The sequence below is a fragment of the Coenobita brevimanus genome, chromosome 72, assembly GCF_032717465.1.
Source record: "Coenobita brevimanus isolate Jiangsu-jjx chromosome 72, ASM3271746v2, whole genome shotgun sequence".
Taxonomy (NCBI): domain Eukaryota; kingdom Metazoa; phylum Arthropoda; class Malacostraca; order Decapoda; family Coenobitidae; genus Coenobita; species Coenobita brevimanus.
In genome coordinates this window covers 15,104,409-15,125,828 of record NC_137025.1, presented here as the reverse complement: position 1 = coordinate 15,125,828, position 21,420 = coordinate 15,104,409, and the positions used below count along the sequence as shown (strand labels likewise).

Sequence of the window (21,420 nt, the reverse complement as noted above, 5' to 3'; positions counted from 1 at the left end):
TCATATCCTTTGACTAATGCAAGAAACCTACCATGAGGGGGCAATAAAGTCAAAATCAACTACAGTCTATACATACAAGGTTAAGATGGGCCCGGTTCTTGAAATCAAACTCCTCAATGATCTCCTTAAAGTCCGACAGAATCTCATTGTGCCGCGCCATGTCCGTTGCCATTCCTTTCTCATATCCTTTGACTAATGCAAGAAACCTACCATGAGGGGGCAATAAAGTCAAAATCAACTACAGTCTATACATACAAGGTTAACATGGGCCCGGTTCTTGAAATCAAACTCATCAATGATCTCCTTGATGTCCGACAGAATCTCATTGTGCCGTGCCATGTCCGTCGCCAGGATGCAGCGGATCATCCCTTCACGAATTTTCTTGCAGTCCTTGGCCGATACATTTCTGTGGATTAAAAATTGTTTCGTGTGAGCCGGAGTACAGTAATGGAGTTGTTCATACCATGAGAGGGTTTATATATCAGTAATCACTAAAAATTTGGACTTGAATACTCATCCTTGGTCTCCCCTTCCTTCTGTCCCCATTCACCTCACTCACATACACTCTTCTAGTCATTCTCTTATTCTCCACCCTCTCTACATAGCCAGACCAACTCTCCATCTCATCCTCGGTCTCCCCTTCTCCTCCTATCCACCTCACTCACATACACTCTCCTAGTCAGTCTCTCATTCTCCATCCTCTCAACACACTCTCCTAGTCAGTTTCTCATTCTCCATCCTCCTCCTAGTCAGTCTCTCATTCTCCATCCTTTCTACACACCCACTCTCCTAGTCAGTCTCTCATTCTCCATCCTGTCTTCACAACCACCTCAATATGTTACATTCATGTTGCTCCACTCATCCTCGGTCTCCTCCTCCCCATCTCCCTCCCTCCTCTCCATCTAACTCACTCTCCTAGTCAGTCTCTCATTCTCCACCCTCTCTACACACCCACCTGAATGTGTTGCACTCGTGTTGCTCCAGAACAGTGAATGCAACAGAGCAGTGATGGTTTTCAAAGGGTGATATGTCATTGTATCGCAGGGCTAATTCTGTTTTGACGCTGATCTGTGGGCAAAATGAATCTGTTAGTTGGTGCTGTGTATCTATCTATCTAACTGTCTATCTATCTACTGCTCGAGGGGTGAGATATCACTGTATCGCAGGGCTAATTCTGTCTTCGCATTAATTTGTGGGTACAATGAATCTATTAGGTGTTGCTGTGTATCACTCTATCTATCTGGCTGTTTATCTATCTGTCTATCTATCTATCTCTATATGAGTGGTGAATGTCATTATACTGCACGACTAATTCTGTCTTTGCATTAATTTGTGGGTGCCATGAATCTATTAGGTGCTGGTGTGTGTCTATCTATTTATCTATCTATCTGGCTATCCATCTATCTATCTGCCTATCTATCTACCTATATATATATATATATATATATATTGCTTAAGCAGTGAGGTGAACACAGAGTCAGTTCTGTTTTAACACTGATCAGAGAGTGAATATAAATGCATCAAGTATTGGTCTATCTATTTATCTATCTATCTATCTATATATCTACCTATCATCCATCTATCTATCATTTTAAACACTACAGCATATTGATCTATCTATCTATCGATTTTTAACACTACAATCTATCTATCTATCTATCTATCTACTAAACACCTCTTTTTATATATCTCTTAAGGTGCTTTGTCTATACTATAATTTAAAACACAGGCCAAATATAAACAAAAAATACAATGTTTCCCTTACCTGGTAGATGTTATTAAATCCAGGATGGTCAAGGTCCTGGGATATGCAGGATGTAAGGAGAATTAGCACATCTAAATCGCCTGGTCTTTCCTGCAATTCACAACGCTACACCATACCATACATTTGTCAAGAAATCATCATCATCATTATCACTGTCATCATCATCATTATCACTATCATCATTATTATCATCACCACTATCATCATTATCATAATCATCATTATTACCATCATTATCATCATCATCACCTTAGGACAGGATGAGGTATGATAAAAAAAACAACAATAATAATAATAATCACCATCATCATCTAATTTTGTGTTGCCCAACGAGGAGTGTAGGAGCCCAGGGCTAGGCAAGTTGGTCCTGACATTTAAGATGAAAGTGACCAGCCTCACTCATCCCTGAGTGGCATTACGTGAGCAATAAACCCCAACTACCCCTTGGATATAAACCTGCAAAGGCTCAATCCGACTGGGGAGCCTTAATTACCCACTAAACCACCAGGCACCATAATTTGGTTATATGGTTACCACCCAGCGTAGTAAATGGTTTCCTGGTGTACACGAAACTATTTGGCTTGTCACTCAGTGTAGAGTCACCCACAGGCAGAAGGAAGAGGAAAGAATGAAGGAAATAAAGACAGAAGAGAGAGTGCAGAGTCACCCGTAAGCAGAAGGAGGAGGAAAGAATGAAGGAAAAAAGAAAGAAAAGGAGGGAAGTCATCTGAGAGCAGCACTACATCGAGTGAGTGGATGGTGAGCGACCCCATCTACCACTATATAATAATAATAACAATAATGAAAACCTACGACAAAGATAGGACCCACTTACCATCTAAGTGACACAGAAGGCATGTTCGAAGCTGTGAAAGGGGACTTGGTTATAACAGAGGTAGAAGCAGCACAGAAAATAACGCAGCACCTCAATCTCTGTGCCGAACTTGGATAGCAGGCCTAGATCTGTATACCTGTGGAGGGGAGAAATTGGTAGAGTACTTATCTATCTATTTATCTGTCTATCTACCTTTGTCTGTCTATCACCTAACTATAGCCAGACGTCTTAATTCCGTAAGGGGTGGCCACAAACAAAATGCCTCCATGTCACCCTGTCCCCTTTCCCTGCCCTCCCCCCAACTTACATCCCTCTCTCTCATATACCTCTCTACTCCATCCCTCATCTCATCCCCAGTCTCCCCCTCCCTCTTCCCCCCCTCCAACTCTCTCACACACACTCTTTCTACTTAAGTCTCTCACTCTCCATCCCCTCAACTTACACCCCCCTCTCTCATATACCTCTCTACTTCATCCCTTCATTGCACCCACAATCTTCCCCTCCCTCTCTGTTCCCCCCTCAACCTCATTCACATACTCTCCTAGTTAGTCTCTCACTCACTAAGTTTGGTTTAATAAGGATCAACAGCATTTAAGAGGACCTTACCTTATATACAGTATATATATTTACACAGTAGAATGCATGTATACTCTCTCTCTCTCTTGTTCCTCCCAATTCAACTTTGGTCTCATAAACTCACATTTTCTCTTTTCCCTTCCCATCCTCTCTGTCTCTTTCGTTCCTGCCAATTCATTTTCTCTCTTCCCTTCCCATCCTCTTAATTCCTCTCTCCTTCCCACCTCTCTCACATGTGTTGCAGCAGCAGTAATATTTCCGACTCTTCCCACACCCAACTGTTGAAAGAAGGTAGTCGTAGTAGCTCTTGTGTTTCCGCCTCCACCACACCATCACTGCCGAGAGATAGAGAAAATTAGAGACAGCAACAAAAATAAAGTAAATCATCATCACCATCATCATCTTCATCACCATTATCTTCATCTTCTCATCATCGTTATCTTCATTGTCATCGTCATCATCATCATCGTTATCTTCATCATTTTCATCATTATCATCGTCTTTGTCATCATCATCATCATCATCGTTATCTTCATCATCATCTCATCATTATTTCTTCACAATACATTGATGACCAATGCAAATACCACACATTCCACTACTTATCTATCTATCTATCTATTGCCAGACACCTTAATACTGTTAGGGGTGGCCACAAATAAATCGACTCCACGTCACCTTATCCTGCCAACTGACATCCTCATCTCTCATATATACCCACTCCAGCCCTCATCTCATCCTTGGTCTCTCTCTCTCCTCTCCCTTCCACAGACAGACAGATAGATAGATGGTTGGAGTCTTCATAAACAATACAAATATGGCACTAGTCACGAAGAAGTACTTGTCAAGAAACCATACTGACTTTTTCTGCCACTGAGCTACAAAAGTATGAAACTCTGGGCCAAGTTAAGGCAGAAGGAATATACAGTAGTAAGGTCTGTGGTTTATGAGGCTAGCGAACTGACATGAGATCCAAGCTGGCTGGATGAATGTTGTGAGAAGAGCATGATCAGGGATTTGACACCCCTTTTAATGTGTCAGTATCCATATTAACTCTATCGGATATGTTTATGTGAAGCTACAGAATATGTTGAATGTTTTTGGTGTATCAGATAGAGCCAGGATTCCAGGGGCTTGAATGATGAGTGAATTGAAGCATGGCCCATTGGACTGGGTAAACTTGGGCTGTCTGGATGTTATTACTCCTCACCCTGCCCTAGGATGGGAAAGGAGGTCCGGATGATGATGATGCAACAGTGAAGTGATTAACCCTTTAACCGCGGGTATTGTTTTGGTCTGACTGTCCTCTCCCGCGGGGGTTTCAGCCAAATGTAAACAAACCTTTAAACCTTAATAACTCTGCACAGAATAAAGCTAGAGAAAAAAAAAATAAGGTACCATTAGAAAGTACTAACCTTCAGCTTTCCATTGATGTAGGTTTCATGACTTTGTTGACTTTCACAGGACGGGCAGAGCCGTTAGAAGTGAGGGGTGTGAAATAACTATTTTACGCCCCACACACCAGTACCAAATGCCAACCACTCTCTCATAATAGTAATATAAACATATATGAACACTGTACATACGATAAACACCCACTCTGTGTTCACTGAGGTAGGTAAAAGGCACTTCACTGCGGCTGCGCCTCACTTCACTGCGGCGTCACCCGCTCACTGACGTTTCAGGCGATCTTTTCATTATTTCTAACTTCTAATATTATTTTACACATAATCTGGGCAATATACATTATATTTACACTGCACTTATTACTATATTGCGTCACTGTCGCATCACAGAATTACACAAGTGCCGCAGAATTACACAAGTGCCGCAGATTCTCTTATTACAATATCACTTATTATACTGGCCAATATTTACATTTTTTTCTAGGCAAAATATCTCTTATTACTACATTATCCATTATACAATTATTGGTAAAGCACGTCACTGTCGCATCACTATATATCACTGTCACTTTCAGTATTTACTCAGAGAGTGGTACTCGGCAAAGCACGGAGTTACACATAGAGCGACTTGGCATTCCAGGCACTGGTGTGTGCTCATTTTTCTCGTCCGAGGCCTCCGTGTTGTGTTATGACATACTCTGCAGCGGCCCTGTGACAACCTGCCGCCTGCTGTAAGAGGCAATTTCACAAGCTGGTGCCGGCTCATGTAATTGCGGCACTCAAGACGGTCAGGTTGTGTGTCAGAGTGTCGCCTCGGGATCAATGCCGTCACCTGACCAAATCGTGCAAGCAGCTGCTGCACGACAGTCTTGGAAAACTGTCTCAGTGATGGTTGCCTTATGCCCCCGACTTGTGTCTTGTAGAGAATGAAGGCGCTGAGCATGCACATATCGAGCATGTGCAGGCAAGCCTTCCTGTACCATCGGGTGTTTCTCCTGAGACAGTCGATTTCGCCAATCATCATATCAGACTTATCAACAAGTCTCATATTGACATTGTAATCAATGACGGCATCAGGCTTCATGATTAGCTCTCCCGTCCTGTAGCTGACCTTCCCAGTTCTCTGCAATTCCCCCTTGTGGATGGTGCTGATCATATTCACGACCTTCTTGTCATGCCACCTGATCGCCAGAAGCTTGTCTGACTTCTTCAGGTGAACATCTCCCTTGGATGATGATGATGCTTCGGGGAAACTTGGCCACTCTTTCCTATAGCTCCGTACAGTGCCAACAGTGCCAATGCCGTGTTCAGTCAGGTATTTGGAGAGTTTCGGTGCTGTGTAGTAATTGTCTGTGTACAGCACATGATTACCATCAAAATACCTCTCCATCAGCACTTTTACAACGGAGCCAGAGAAGCCAAGGGGGTCTTTCCTGTTCACGTCCATTGTACTAGCAGAGTAGATGACAAAATCCAGGATATACCCCGTCTCACAGTCACACAGCACAAAGAACTTTATCCCAAAGCGGTGGCGTTTGCTGGGGATGTACTGCATGAATTTGAGACGTCCTCTGAACAATACCAGGGATTCGTCTATGACGACTTTCTGCATAGGCCGGAAAAATCGCATAAATCGATCCCTAATCCTGTTGAGAAAATCCCTCACTTTCCACAAAGGGTCAGTTTGGGACGGGTTTGCATTGTCAGCGAAGTGCAGGTATCCTATAGTCTCACCAATCTAAAACCAAGGTTTGGGTGGGGTCTGGCGCTGGGTGCAGCCATGCCATACTTCCTAAAAGAGCGATAAGTAGATTCTGTTATATATGTAATAGGCATCACAGATAGGTACACACATACTAGTACAATATAAACGTAAGTATTCTAGCATATCAAAGGAAGGTAAACTTGTAATGCATATGGCTCTTGTACATCAATAAAGAAACGTGGCATACATATTTTACAGTGGTGCTGAAAAAAATGTAGTTACTTTTACCGACTTTCACGGTAGTTCTAAGTTGGGTAAGTAATGTAACAATTACGTTTATAATATAATTTGAAGGAATCAGTAGAACATACGCTATTTTCTTAATAGAAATAAATAAGTTAAAACACTCACGAGCGGCAACATCCAGGCCCATACTGGGAGTTAATCCACTGGAGGGAGATTTAAGCTTCTGTCACGTGCTTCCACTGTTCACTTTCTGTTATATATATAACTTAAATTATATTTATAACTTAAATTAGTTTGTCTTTACACACACACACACACACACACACACACACACACACACTCACACACACACACACACAGAAGTGGGTGAAGTCATGTCAGGCCAGGTGGCGAGGCGTGAGCGGACGAACTCTAACGGTGTCAGGTCAGCCACTAGCCAATCAGAGTATAGGAAACAAGGCATCGCTGTACGCCGGGAAATCCCCGGCTGGACTCCACCCAAACCTTGGTTTTAGATTGGTGAGACTATAGCAGCTGTCGGAACCGATCCCGTGACATACTTCCCGAATATTGGGATAGTAGTAATGTCATCCACGAGCCAGTACTCCTCCAACTCATGTCTCTTTATATGGGGCATCAGAAACATTAGTGCAAAAAACACATACAGCTCACTGATTCCGACAGGCAACCACAACACTTGCTTTGGTGAACCAATAGGTCCCAGCCCTTCTGCTGCACACTGAGCTGCATACCTATTGGTCTCATCGCTGACATGCTGCACGATTTCATCATCCATGAAGGCCAGGAAGTAGTCCATAAAGTCATCTCCTGCATTGCATGGAAAGGCAGGCTGTATTCCAGCATTTGTCATATCAAACGGCGGATTGTGTGGCTGAAAATCTGCACCGTCAGACCAAACAAATGCATCAACCTTCCCTGTGCGTGGTTCAGTGGAAGTGGCAGGTTGCATTGCACTCGTTTCCCCGTGAGAAGGAGCTGAGGTGGAGGCAATGGGTGAGGCAGGAGGTGAGGCAGGAGGCGAGCGGGAGGGGGGTGAGGCAGGAGGCAACAGGGAGGGGGGTGAGGCAGGAGGCAACGGGGAGGGGGGTGAGTGGGGGGGTGGCGAGGGTGAGGGAGCTGAGCGGGGGGCAGGCGGGGGGGTTTCTGACCTGGTGCGTGGTGAAACTTGACCCTTTCTTCCCTGCTTATCACCTCGCTTATCGCCCAGCTTTGCCCTCCAACTGCCACGCATCCCCTTTGTTCTAGGCCGGCCTGCCCTGCCTGCACGGCCTGCACGGCCTGCCTTCCCTCGTTTTGCAGGCTCTGGGAATTCGTATTCCTCAGATGATGTAGACTGAGGAGAAGGCATGGCAGATGATGATGATGATGTGAGGGCAATAGGGCTAGGGGAACGGGAAATTGATGGGAAATGCTTACTAGGGCCTGGTGTGGGAGACGTAAGTCTGCGCTTCACTCCCTTCCCACGTGCAATACCAGTTTTGCCCATAGGCGCCTTCCCTTTCCCAGAGTAAGTTGGGGGTGGTGGGGGGGAAACAACACGGTCACTTTCATCACTGTCACTATCAATGGAAAATGGTTCACCACCAATCACTGCCAAATCGTCACTGCTTGCTGTGAGTGTGTCATTTTCACTGCCACAATCAAGAGTAGTACTTACTGTTTTGTCCAGCTCAGTTCTAATTTCAGGAGTGCTCAACCCCTTCTGCCTCGCCGTCGGCAGTTCCTTCACCCGTGTAGAGGTAGAAGGCACACTAGCACTAATCACTTTCGAGGAGGAAGCGAGCGACGATGAGTCGGGATGGAGCGCCATTCTCACGCACAGAGCTGGACAGATACTGACTGATGCGGGTCAGGGCAGGGGTTGGGGGGGCCCCCTCGGGATTGGAGGAGGGAGGTGTGGGATGGCTGGCATGAAAGAACTCGACAGCTACTCTTGCGTGAGACACTTTGCGCGCAGGAAAAACGCGCGGTGTTCAAAATATTCACGATCATTCCAGAATGACACCCGCGGTTTGGTCCAGTTTTGTCAATGTCATTCTGGAATGACACCCACGGTTAAAGGGTTAATGAAGGCTATACCTAACCCCTGTAATAAGTCTCTCCTATGCCAAACAAGATCATCTGGGGATGGAAAGAAAAAATACAAGAACAGGTCATCCCACTGCGTGAGTTGAAAACCATACAGCGTGTGACCTTGGGTTCTGTGGGCGACATGGGCCCAGAGGTATGGGCAGACTCTCCATTGCCTGCACATCCCACCACTGGCTTGAACTACAGCTGTCACGCATAAAGAGAGTAAGATAAACCATCACCATTACCATCATCATCATTATTACTATCATCATCATCATTGTTTCCCAAGTAACTGGCAGTAGAATATTAAGCTATAATGAAACAATTATGGAAGGAGTGGTAGAAAGCCAGCTAAGCTTTTGATAAATCAAACTTGGAACTGGCCTGGACACATTCCTGGCAACAAAGGTGTGAGGTCCACAGATGTGCTGTTTGGTTCCCTTCTTCTTCTAGTTACTACTCTGCTACATCTTATCAGACTTGGAACTATTGAATATATCAAGATTTTTCTTTTCCTGCAAACTGGTCAAATCATAATAAAACTTCCTGGAAATGCATAGTGGATTATCTGTTGTGCAAAATGGTTTTGTTATAACTAATGCAATGAGGGAAAATATTCTCACAGAAAATTGCACATTGATAAAAAAGAAATTGTGATACTTAACATTTCAGGGAGCAAAGGAATTGAAAATGGGAAAAAATGACAAAAATTATCAAAATCAGAGATGAATTATAGTAAATGCAAAGAGAAGCTACAAATAGTATGTTTTGAGAAAATAAGCATCAAGGTCGAGACTTGATTGTATAGGTTTGTAATTGATATAAAGTGCTGTATGATGGATGAATGAAGTTTTGTGCCTGCTGTGTTGCAAAGACTGGGTCTTCCGGTTTGTGAACCTCACTGCTGGGCCTTTTTGGACAGTGTATCACTGACAAGGTTTTGTCTGTGCCAGCGATGGTCCCCTTCCCGTCTCTCAACAACTATCTCTAGCTAAGAACATACCAGGTACAGTCCTGTAGCTTTTTGGACAGTGGAGGCATGATGCTTGCCTTGAAAACACCACTGCTAGCAGTGACCGACACAGGGTAACCCGAAAGTGTTTTGGTTCACTGACAGTAAAAGGTGGATTTTCAGTGTTGTCAGGCGAAATCATAGCAAATTCCGTCATCTCCTGGTCTGCACTCCCCCTGCTTATACAGAAAGATGTCAAACACCATCAAAGAGAAATAGACGAAATTATTATTAGAAAATCATGCTGGCCCGTCGATCAGTTGATCTTTGTTGACATTTGGCAGGACATGCCTTGGAGAATTCGTGACATCCCTTCCTCGGCGACTTATTTGGCCTGCTATACCTTAATATCCCCTAATATGGTGTTAATAGGAACTATGACTGTATTAAAAATATCAATAACGACACAGAAGACAAGAAAGTGTAATATACCAAATAAATTGCTCAGGAAAAGGTACTAAAAATCCTTCCATTTCAACGATATAACGGCTTAATTTTCAACCCCGACTTAGAAGGCTTCGTAAGACCTCTTCCTCAGCGATTCATTGTGCACATTACACCTTAATATATTATGTAACTGATGCAAGTGCCGATATTTTAATTAAACCGTAATCTCTCATATAGAAGATTTCGTAACATTTCCTTCTCGGCGAACTACAGCGTTTTGCACGCTTGACCTTAATATTCCCTTGTGTGTTTTTTGATGCAAGCTATGGCAGTATTAGCAATGTATAAATATCGTACAAGCCGATAGAAAGGCCTAATTTGCAAATAAATCGCTAAGGAAGAAAGTGGTGCGAGGGCCACCATTCCAGCGTGAGGGCCACCATTCCAGCGATATTACGGATTAATTTTCAATTGACTCTGATAATTCCGTAACACTTCTTCAGCGATTTATTTTGCACCATGCACCATAATATTCTCTTCTATGTTACTTTGACTTGCACTTGTGTCGACATTAATAGTTCCGCCGAAATCTCTCATATAGGCTAAGCCTTTGAGATTCCTCGGCGATTGTTTTGCGCATACACCTTAAAATCCTCCAGTGTGTTATAAATGGAATTTACGTCGATATTAAAAGTCACAGATTACATGAATAATAATATTAATGTGTAATATGCCTTTGACACCCCTACCCCCGACTTTTACACTTCCCATATTCCGCACCCAGCTGTCATCCTCCATCCTCTCCACATGCCCAAACCATCTTAGTCTACCTCTCCACACCCAGTTAGCATCCTCCATCCTCTCCACATGCCCAAACCATCTCAGTCTACCCCTCCTGGGTCATCCTCCATCCTCTTTACATGCCTCCCCCGCTACCCCTCGCTCGCCCTCACCCCTTCCCTCCGTTGCCCCCCCCCCTCAACGCCCACTCCCACCTCTTCCGCCCACGCCACCACACCCTCACCACAACCCACTACCACCACCCCTCCCCCACCCACCATGCGTACACCCACTCCACCAACACCACGCTCCACCCCGCCCACAACACGCGAAACAATCCGCCCTATTTAACACCGCGCACCCCATACGCCCACTTCCCCTCCCATCCCGACCCTCAAGACCACCACCACCCGCTCGGGCCGCCTCTCACGCCCACCCACCCGATACACACACACTCCTACACCACCCACCTCCCCACGACTTCACACCATCAAGCTACATCAGGCCCAAATCCCCTCTACCTGTACTCCCCAGAGACTCAACGCCGCATTACCACGGCACAAAATCCGGCCCTTACCCTCGGTATCCAGCATTCAGCTTCCGACCACACCGACAGCCACACCAAGCAAGATGAGAGTGAAGTGGGCCGTATGGGCGCCTACCCTTGGCAGGAACCAAAGACTCTGCGGGCCACACCACCTGCTAACCCTCCTCCATTCCACCACCACCGCCTCCACACTCTTCCTCACCTGTGACGCAGAGCAGGAGGAAAACCCCTACACCATCACCTGGCAAACCGTGCTGCAACACCTCCAGCCCGTGTACACCGCCCACGACACGCAAGCATTCCACCTCCAGCCACGAGGACGTGACTTTTTACAGGGGAAGAGTGGTAAAATGCATGACTTACAAAGCAGTGCCCCCGAAATGGAATCAGAAGAACACCATAGTGCCCCCAAAATGGAAACAGAAGAATACCGTAGTGCCCCCGACAACAGGGCAAGTGAGATACAGCCCAGTATGCCCGGGAACGTGCCGACACCCCTACATGGACCACGCGGGGTAGCCGCCACCAGTCGGAGCAACCCCCAGCAACAACGGCATATGTCAGCCCGGGCCGTGCGCCCCTATGTCACGCAGCCACCACGCCGTCGCCGTCGTAGGAGAAGGACACTACCTTCACGGAGTGGGATTGTTGAACCAGCTAGGGGTGGAGTTGTTCTAGACACTCCAGACAGCGCCCTTCAGGAGACGGCCTATTGTCGCTCCCGCCCTTGTGAGACGGCCTATTGTCGCTCCCGCCCTTGTGAGACGGCCTATTGTCGCTCCCGCCCTTGTGAGACGGCCTATTGTCGCTCCCGCCCTTGTGAGACGGCCTATTGTCGCTCTGAAGGTGCCCTGGTTGAGACGACCTATTGTCGCTCCCACCCTCGTGAGACGACCTATTGTCGCTCCCACCCTCGTGAGACAACCTATTGTCGCTCCCACCCTCGTGAGACGGCCTATTGTTGCTCCGAAAGTGTCCTGGTAGAGATGGCCTATTGTCACTCCCACCCTCGTGAGACGGCCTATTGTTGCTCCGAAGGTGCCCTGGTCGAGACGGCCTATTGTCGCTCCGAAGGTGCCCTGGTAGAGACGGCCTATTGTCACTCCCACCCTCGTGAGACAGCCTATTGTCGCTCCTGCCCTCGTGAGATGGCCTATTGTCGCTCTGAAGGTGCCCTGGTAGAGACAGCCTATTGTCGCTCCGAAGGTGCCCTGGTAGAGACGGCCTATTGTCGCTCCGAAGGTGCCCTGGTAGAGACAGCCTATTGTCGCTCTGAAGGTGCCCTGGTAGAGACAGCCTATTGTCGCTCCTGCCCTCGTGAGATGGCCTATTGTCGCTCCGAAGGTGCCCTGGTAGAGACGGCCTATTGTCGCTCCTGCCCTCGTGAGACGGCCAATTGTCGCTCCTGCCCTCGTGAGACGGCCAATTGTCGCTCCGAAGGTGCAATGGTAGAGACGGCCTGTTGTCGCTCCGAAGGTGCCCTGGTAGAGACGGCCTATTGTCGCTCCGAAGGTGCCCTGGTAGAGACGGCCTATTGTCGCTCCGAAGGTGCCCTGGTAGAGACGGCCTATTGTCGCTCCGAAGGTGCCCTGGTAGAGACGGCCTATTGTCGCTCCGAAGGTGCCCTGGTAGAGACGGCCTATTGTCGCTCCTGCCCTCGTGAGATGGCCTATTGTCGCTCCGAAGGTGCCCTGGTAGAGACGGCCTATTGTCGCTCCGAAGGTGCCCTGGTAGAGACGGCCTATTGTCGCTCCGAAGGTGCCCTGGTAGAGACGGCCTATTGTCGCTCCGAAGGTGCCCTGGTAGAGACGGCCTATTGTCGCTCCGAAGGTGCCCTGGTAGAGACGGCCTATTGTCGCTCCGAAGGTGCCCTGGTAGAGACGGCCTATTGTCGCTCCGAAGGTGCCCTGGTAGAGACGGCCTATTGTCACTCTGGCCCTCATGAGACGGCCCACTGTCGCTCCGAAGGTGTACGGAGGTGCACTGACTCCCCCACTCAAGCCACGGCCAATTGCCGGGCCACAACACCTGAGAGCCCTGCCCCTGGGCAGCCGCGGCCAATTGCCGGGCCCCTCAGACGGAAGGAGGCATGGAGCGAGACATCACCCCGGCAGGAGACGAGAGCCCAGGCCTCCCGTACCAGAGCGGCCCAGTCAGGCCTCACAGCCTCTCCTGGCCTCCGCTCCCTACACCTGGCTCTGGAACAGACACACCTGACGGGCCCCAGTGTAAGCCGGTGCCGCAGTCCTCCCCTGTCGGCGCCCCTAGACGCTGAAGACCGCAGTCCGCAGTCTCTCCCGATCCTCCCCAGGACGCCCGGGCGCGATCTCCATACGCCCCCACGACGACGAAAGGCTCCCACCTCCGGCCGAGACTTACACCAGAGGTTCCTGGAGCTATTCGGCCCCAGTCCCGAGGGCCATACCCCCAAGCCCAGCCCGGAGGCCAAGGGTAGCCCAGGACGCGAGAGGACGCCCCTACGAGTTGTCCCGTGCCCTCTTGGCACGCCTCCCCTTGGCGGTGCCCCTAGCCCGGCAGGATTGCCGACGGCACATTCCCGACCCTGCCCCCCACGATGAATACGTGTGATGATGCCCAGAAACAGTGCAAGTGATTTAGGTTAAGTGTGACTTTGCCCAACCTACAGTAGTGTAATATCGTGCAGTGACTTAATATAGTGAATATCGGGGCAAGTAAGATCAGTGAGAGAATAAAGGACGAGTGTGTGAACCAAGATCTGATGAACTATATTTATGAGTGACGTCCCTTATATACACTTAGTAAGACTGTGCAGCCTGGAAATTCCTCCGTAGTAATACATCCCCACTGATGTAAACGCTAAAGAAATAATACGAGAAAGTGTTAATGATATTCCCCCACTCACGCTACCCGTAAATCCTGTACAACACTCCCTCGTCCCAGTATCTAGTGTAAGTGTAAACCAGGAATAGAATCAATTACCAAAGTCCCTTTGCTATTGGAAAACGTGTAATTCCCATTGTTAATACTTGCCTCTCTCCCGTATTACCATAACTCCCTCCTAGCCGTCACAAGTCACTCTCCGCACCCCCCCCTTCCACCACCCCCTTGTGAGACTCACTCCCTGCGCCGCACGCGCACGCCTATATTCACTGTACCCTGAATACACTAGGCTTAATTGTGTTGGCATTAATATCAGATAAGCAAGTATCCTGCGAGATACACATGTCCTAGATAAGGTTTTTATTTTGCTACATATGTTGTAATATCTGCTGATTTGTCCTGTGTCTGATTGTGGTAATATACGTGTAAAGGTTATTGCCTGAAGTTTTTGTGTCCTGCCTCTCTTTATTGCACTAAGCTCCGGTCTCGAAAGAGGACCCCGCTCCACGTTAGGTGTTTTAGGAACGAGAAGTCGAGCCTACTTACACCTATAACGATATCCCATATCTAGACGTAAGAGTTGTAATTGTCCAGTGTATCTGTATCAATGACATATACTCGTTCCCCTGTCCAACTTAGTAATACACGTGTAAGGTTGTTGCCTTGAGTTTTTGTGCCCTACCTCACTCCTATTTGTCTAAGCTCCAGTCCAGAAAGAGAGCCCCGCAACACACTATGATAGTATACCACTCTAAACTGGCAGTTTGAGTGGGGCGCGAACCTCTGTACAGTAATGCTATGTTTCCCAAACCTGCGATGTGAAACGGCTCTTATATACGTAAAAGGCATCACAAATAAGATAAACACATATGAATACAAGGTTAACGTGTGTATTATAATATATGATCGAACAGTATTATGAATAAAATATTTATACGGCAATACAGAAACGTGGCATAAATATTTTAGTGTTGCTAAAAAAAAAAAAAATTAGTCACTTATTGGCTTTTACCGTATTTCTGGGGTGGGTAATAATGTCAGTTATGATTATAATTTAATGTTCTGGAATATAAGTAAAAGTATGCCAATTTCTTAGTGTAAAAAAAAAAAAAATACATTAAACCTTCTTGAGCGGCAACACTCACACAGACCCAGTCTAACCCGGCCAGGGAGAGAAGGAAGGAGGGAGAGAATGATAGAATGAAAACAAAGCATGGCGCCGCAACAGCGAGGTCGCCTGGTGCCATATGTAAAACTATTTTCTTTAAATATGGTTAGATATATTAAAACAAAATACAGAAATGAAAGCATAAGTTTATAACAGTTACTCATAAAAGAAACAAAATTCCCCAGGGTGACGCACATATCCCCCCAGGAGAGAGAGAGAGAGAGAGAGAGAGAGAGAGAGAGAGAGAGGCGTTGCTGGTACGGAAAACGTGGCAACACTGTACAGAGGTTCGTGCCCCACCCAAACCGCCACTTTACTGTAGAGTGGTACCACCACAGGCATTTATGGGATGGGAAGCCGGACCTAAAACACCTAGCATTACAGTTTTCTTTGAGGTAACAGGTAGGATACACTGATGCTCATATTCGCCACAATTTTCCTGAGTATCGAGTGAATTAATTTTGTAATAGCCAACCAGGTAATTTTCTTTCTGACCTGCTCACAAGTGGTTTTCTTTCAGGTAAAAGGTAGCCTAACTCAAGGTAAAATATCCGCCGCCACCGGACCCCCCACCCCACCACCAAGCCACCACCACACCACCACCCCAGGAGGACACCACAGCGGGGTTAGTGACCCGGAACAAGAGGGTCACCGGGACACTCCTGTCCTGAGTCCCTCTTCCCCGCAACTGTTACAACACCAGGTAAGAGGGAAGAGACAACGACCCTGCGAGCGGGGCAGCCTTCACCAGGTTTGGGGTGGGACTGATCCAGAGTCAGTCCCAGGCAACACAGCGGTACGGCCACCGTACATACCGGGGATGGAGCGGTCACTGTTCGCCCTTCAGTTGTTTTCCCCCTGTGATACCGCCATCACGGTCACCGTACGTGAGGGGGAGGGAGCGCCCACCGTACGCCCTTCAGTCTCAGCCACCTCTGGGGACGGCCTCGGGGCGTTAGTTTTTGAACGCGCCACGACTGGCAGAGACAGGAGTAGTGGAACCGCGATCACGGTCACCGTACGTGACAGGAAGGGAGTGGCCACCGTACGCCTCTCATCCACTATCTCCTACTACTACGGGAGTAACCTAGGTCAAGAGAATTACTAATTCTCTTGACCTAGGGAGTAACACCGCGTTCACAGCCACCGTACGTGACGGGGAAGGAGCAGCCACCGTACGCCCTTCAGTTACTTCCCAAAGGGCAGGCAGGCCCATGGCTACGGCCACTGTGCGTGCCAGGGTAAGTAGACCCTCGGCTACGGCCTCAGCACGTACCGGAGAGGGCACTGCCCCCATGCACCCTTCTCTTGCCTTTTCCTCCTTCGGGAGCAGCACCACCAGCACTGTCTTTGTACGTGCATGGGAAGGAGCAGCCACCTTACGCCCTTCAGCTGCGAGCCCTAGGAGTCACGAAACCGCGTTCACAGCCACCGTACGTGACGGGGAGGGAGCAGCCACCGTACGCCCCTCATTCGTGATTCCAAAGGCCCTCCCAAAGCAGGTCACTTGCGCGGCCAACCCTTCTCCCCCCGGCTGCGTGGGACGCCCTTTGTCTCCCTACAGGAGTGGTTCCCCGGAGGTGCTGCCGGAGTAGTGGCGTGGCCTGATCCAAGCCCTACCTCCTACACCTGGGAGGTCCCTGTCCCTGACGGACACCCGACAGAGGCGGCGCCGCAGTTCACCCCCGACAGCACTTTCCCCGGCAGGCGGCCGCAGCCCCCGGACTCCCAGGCCTGACCAGCAGCGCCCAGGTCCGGGCAACCCAGGTTCTCTCTCTCCTCGGAGCCAGAGGCGCCAGGCCCGCCTCCTGCAGCTGTTTGGCCCTAGTCCCGAGGGCCACCTCTCAGGTCGAGGCCCCCAGACCGGAGGGCCTCTCTGCACCCCACCGACGAGGCTCCAGTACGAGGGCCTCCTCTCAGGTCGAGGCCCCCAGACCGGAGGGCCTCCCTGCACCCCAACGACGACTACAACCCGGGCAGTGACGCCCCTGCCGGCAGTGCGTTGCCCCTTGCAGGAGGGCTTCCCGTAGGGCCCCTCTCTCACGCCCCGGACACGCAGCAGGTGATGCCCAGGAAAATACGGGTATAAAGTGACATTAATAACTCTAGTGACGTGAATAGTCGAGACAGAAATGGACAGTGATTAGTGACAGAGTGAAGGCCCAAATAATATAAGTGACTAAAGTTACCAATTGTGTACGGAGACCCGATACCTGGCAGAAAATAAAATAAAAACAACTATATACAGGATGACGTACAGAAATCGTGGGCCAAGATCATTGGTGCACGGAAATCATTAAAGACCTGTGAACTAGTGTTACCGCGACTAAGTGACTTTCCCAAAGTGTCGCGACCCACAACATACCCACTTATGATAATATTCATTCCCCTAACCCTTGGTCCCGTCCTCTCCTGGTGTATCGGACTTAATATATAAAATGCCAATTTTGCCTATAAACAGTATACGGGTATCGCAATATTAGAACCCAATAGTCATGTATAAGTGAAGAGTGACGTATCTTGAGTGTAACTGTAACCATTTGTATTAAAGGCTAACTCTGTGTCCCTGTCCCAAAGCATATCCAATATCTCTCTGTTTTATATTGTAACGGTGTAGGAATTAAGACAATAGATGTGTTAAGGTGTACTGCCTAGTTTTTATGTCCTGTTCCTTTGTGGGTGCTTTACTTTCAGTCCAGAAAGAGGACCCCGCTTAGTCGCTGGTGTTCTTAGGACGAGAGGTCGGACTAAAAACACCCAGCATAACACAAGGCATTTCTAATAATTTTTTCACCAATATCCAGTAAACAGCAACACATAATGCACAGCACTTGTAGAACTTATTACTGTATAAAACAATAATATCAATCACTTGTTATAAGTTACAATACTGAACATTTCACTTATTTATAAAAACATACACACTTGTCCATTCCTGTACACTGTTTACAGTTTCCCACACACCTGCTCAGTATTCATGCTCTGAGTGATACTTGGAAAAACATTCGGGGCATAGGGGAACCTTGCACTCTGCACACTGGTATGAGGTCTCTTTTCGTGCTGGGGGACGGAGTTTGGTCATGTGACATGTGGCACAGCCTGTAGGCCTGACGACCTGCAGTAGTACAGCCAATCTCTACCAGCCTGCACCACCGGAAATACTCAGGACAGCTAAGCCTGTCCACTGTAGCCGCTGTCCCCCGCCTAGCACCTGGCACCTGTGCAGTTGAATATTCTTCAAGGGGTTTACGTGTAAGCTGTCTTTCAGACTCTCGTAGAAAAAGGTTTCCTAACAAGCTCCTTGAACAATATGTATCTGTTCAGGATGGTGATATCAAGAAGGTGTAAAAATGCCTTCTTGTACCACCTGCAGGACTTACGTTGGCAATCAACCTCACCAATTTGCATTCTGATATGAACCAACCGCATGTTGATATTATAATCGTTGACAGCATCCAGCTTTATCACAGGTTCCTTGGTCCTGTAGTCTGTTTTTCCAGTTTCCTCCAACACATCCTTATGTACTGTAGACAACATGTTAACCCATCTTGTCATGTGAGAGAAAGGCTAACATGTTGCCACATTTCTTGGTAAGAAGGGCTCCTTTCTCAGTATTTGCTGGAAATACAGGGATATTCTTTCTGATGGCCCTAACAGTTCCAAAGGACCCAATACCGTGTTCAAGCAAATACTTGGTCAACACCGGGGCAGTGTAATGATTATCAATACAGTATACAGAATGCCGTGCCTACTGAAATACCTTTCCTTGAACACTTTCATGACAGATGCTGAGAATACGTGAGGATCGTCACTAGTTACATCAATATCTGTTGCCGAATAAACTATCACATCTAGCACATATCCAGTTTTGCAGTCCAAATGGACAAAGAATTTGAGGCCAGATCGGTGATGCTTTGACGGCACATACTGAATAAATGCCAGCCTGCCCCTAAATGACATCAGCGACTCGTCAAAACCACTTTCCAGAACGGACGAAAAACCCTGGAAAATGACCTCTTGAGCATTGTTAGGATTGGTTTTATTTTCCACAACCTGTCGTTCAGTGCAGGCCTGTAATTTCTATTGAAAGAACCTTAGGATTGCCAGGTACCTGTCATGGGCCACATACCGGTACTTAACAAGACAGGTGTGCCCACGAGCTCATTAACCAACCAATAGTCATGAAGCACATGTTTTCTTGTGTGCCATCAACATGGTAAGGGCTAGCCACAAAAACATCTCCCCCACCACAGATATGCAGCCACGCATGTGTATGCTCTTGCGGGCAGCCATGTCCAGCCACTGTACACACATGGCCTGGTGGAAATTGATTTCCTCCTCCAGGTATTGCATGAAAGCTGTTGTGAAAACTGCCCTGAATATACTGCTAATAGTCCAAAGCCTGGGGGAAAGCTCGTCCTCCTGCACACCTGCTCCCTCCTCATCGAATACTGGCACAGACGGCTCAAAGCCGGCACCATCTTCCCACACAAAGATATCGACTCTGCCCACATGTGGTAAAGCTGGCCATCTGGCAGTTGCAGGATGTTTTTCTGCACTTGTGCACACCCACGGGCAGGGGGTGAGGGGGAAGGAGTGGGAGAGGTATGGGAAGTGGGGGAGTAAGCGGGTGATGACTCACCTGACGCGAGACATAGCTGGGAAGATGCTCGGTGCCGAATGTCTCCACATGGGGCCCATGTGGGAAATACCACTCCCGAAGGGCCCGGTTGTGGAGAATCCACCCTTGAGGTGCTAGGGTGAGGTGTAGGAGATCATTGTAGGGTGAGACATTGGCGAGCAGGAGGCAAGAGTGCAGGAGAGATAACTCTTTGGTGTTTGTTTCGTGGATGAATGCCAGCTCCAGTCACCTTCCCCAAGTACTGGGTCGTCAATCGCCTCCTCCTCAGCGAATTCATCACTGTCATATGCCCTTCCCTCCTCCTGAAGGAGTTTCAGAGCCTTCTGTGGTGTTGGAGAGTGGGTAGGGGTTGGAGAGTGAGAGAGGTCGCTCTCCACATGGTAGCTCTTCCTCTCTTCCGAGGACGTGCTCTCACTAAGTGTCCGTGAGGACACAGTGTCATCTAAGGCACATCCAATGGCACTATCACTTAGCCCTTTCCCTAACACTAAGGGCAGAACTTTCATGGGGGTCGATGAGGCAATCAGCCCTTCATGCGGTGCTACAGAATCGGATGATGACAAAGAAGACGTGGCTCCTCACACTACCACTGCCTTGTACAGATTGAACCGCTCATCCACGGGGTACCTGGAAGTCCTACCTACCCGGTGGGTATCATAGAAAATGGTTGCAAATTCAAAGGGAGGCGGGAAGGTGAGTGCGGTAGATGCCGTCACCTGGTGGCACTAAATGCTCTGAATTGTAACAGCTATACTGTACATGTCAGACAGCAGTTAGGGGTTAAGATACACTGCTATAGCTCCCGTACACATCATGTCCCAGTCAACGTCCCCAAAGCCCTCCAATGACAACAAACAAGGAAATGGAGGTGGGGGAGGGAACTGGCCAAAAAGTGACGACTAAGGACTGAACAAATGGACATGGTACTGATAGCTACATGGAATGTAAGGGGTGCGAATGATGAGGTGAAAGAGAGAGATTGTCCAGATGCTTGAGGGTGCGAAAGTGGATGTATGTGGATTAACTGAAACTAAATGGAGATGTGAGAATGGGAGTATGGACGGGGTATATGTGCGGGAGTAGGTGTGAATAAGAGGGCAAAAGGAGTGAGTATTGTTGTAACAGATGGAAGGAGAATATAACAAAGTATGGATTAGTTGGCTCTGGGATTGTATGGGTAAGATTGAAAGTTGGACTACAAAAGTGGGCAATTGTGTGTGTGTATGCGCCAATGCAATATCGTGCAAGCACACTGGGAGAAGAGTTTTGAACGAATGTGGATATGTGCATGGAAAAGTTTGGAAGCAATGAGTGTTTTTGATTGGAGATATGAGTGGAAAAGTAGGGAATGTGAAGGTGGATGGAGTAGTTGGTGAGTGGGGTGTGTCTGCAGAG

General features: G+C 48.0%; 1 protein-coding gene across 1 annotated transcript; it reads right to left on the bottom strand.

Annotated features, from left to right (window-relative positions):
- Positions 1 to 234: 234 nt before the first annotated feature.
- Positions 235 to 18,920, bottom strand: LOC145407053 (high affinity cGMP-specific 3',5'-cyclic phosphodiesterase 9A-like). The gene is made up of 6 exons (XM_080278076.1): positions 18,808 to 18,920; positions 3,410 to 3,511; positions 2,691 to 2,736; positions 1,766 to 1,801; positions 956 to 1,068; positions 235 to 406 (listed from the first exon to the last, which is right to left on the bottom strand). The coding sequence occupies exons 1-6, from the start codon at positions 18,918 to 18,920 to the stop codon at positions 235 to 237; spliced, it is 582 nt and encodes a 193-aa protein (XP_080134202.1).
- Between the last annotated feature and the right edge of the window lie 2,500 nt (positions 18,921 to 21,420).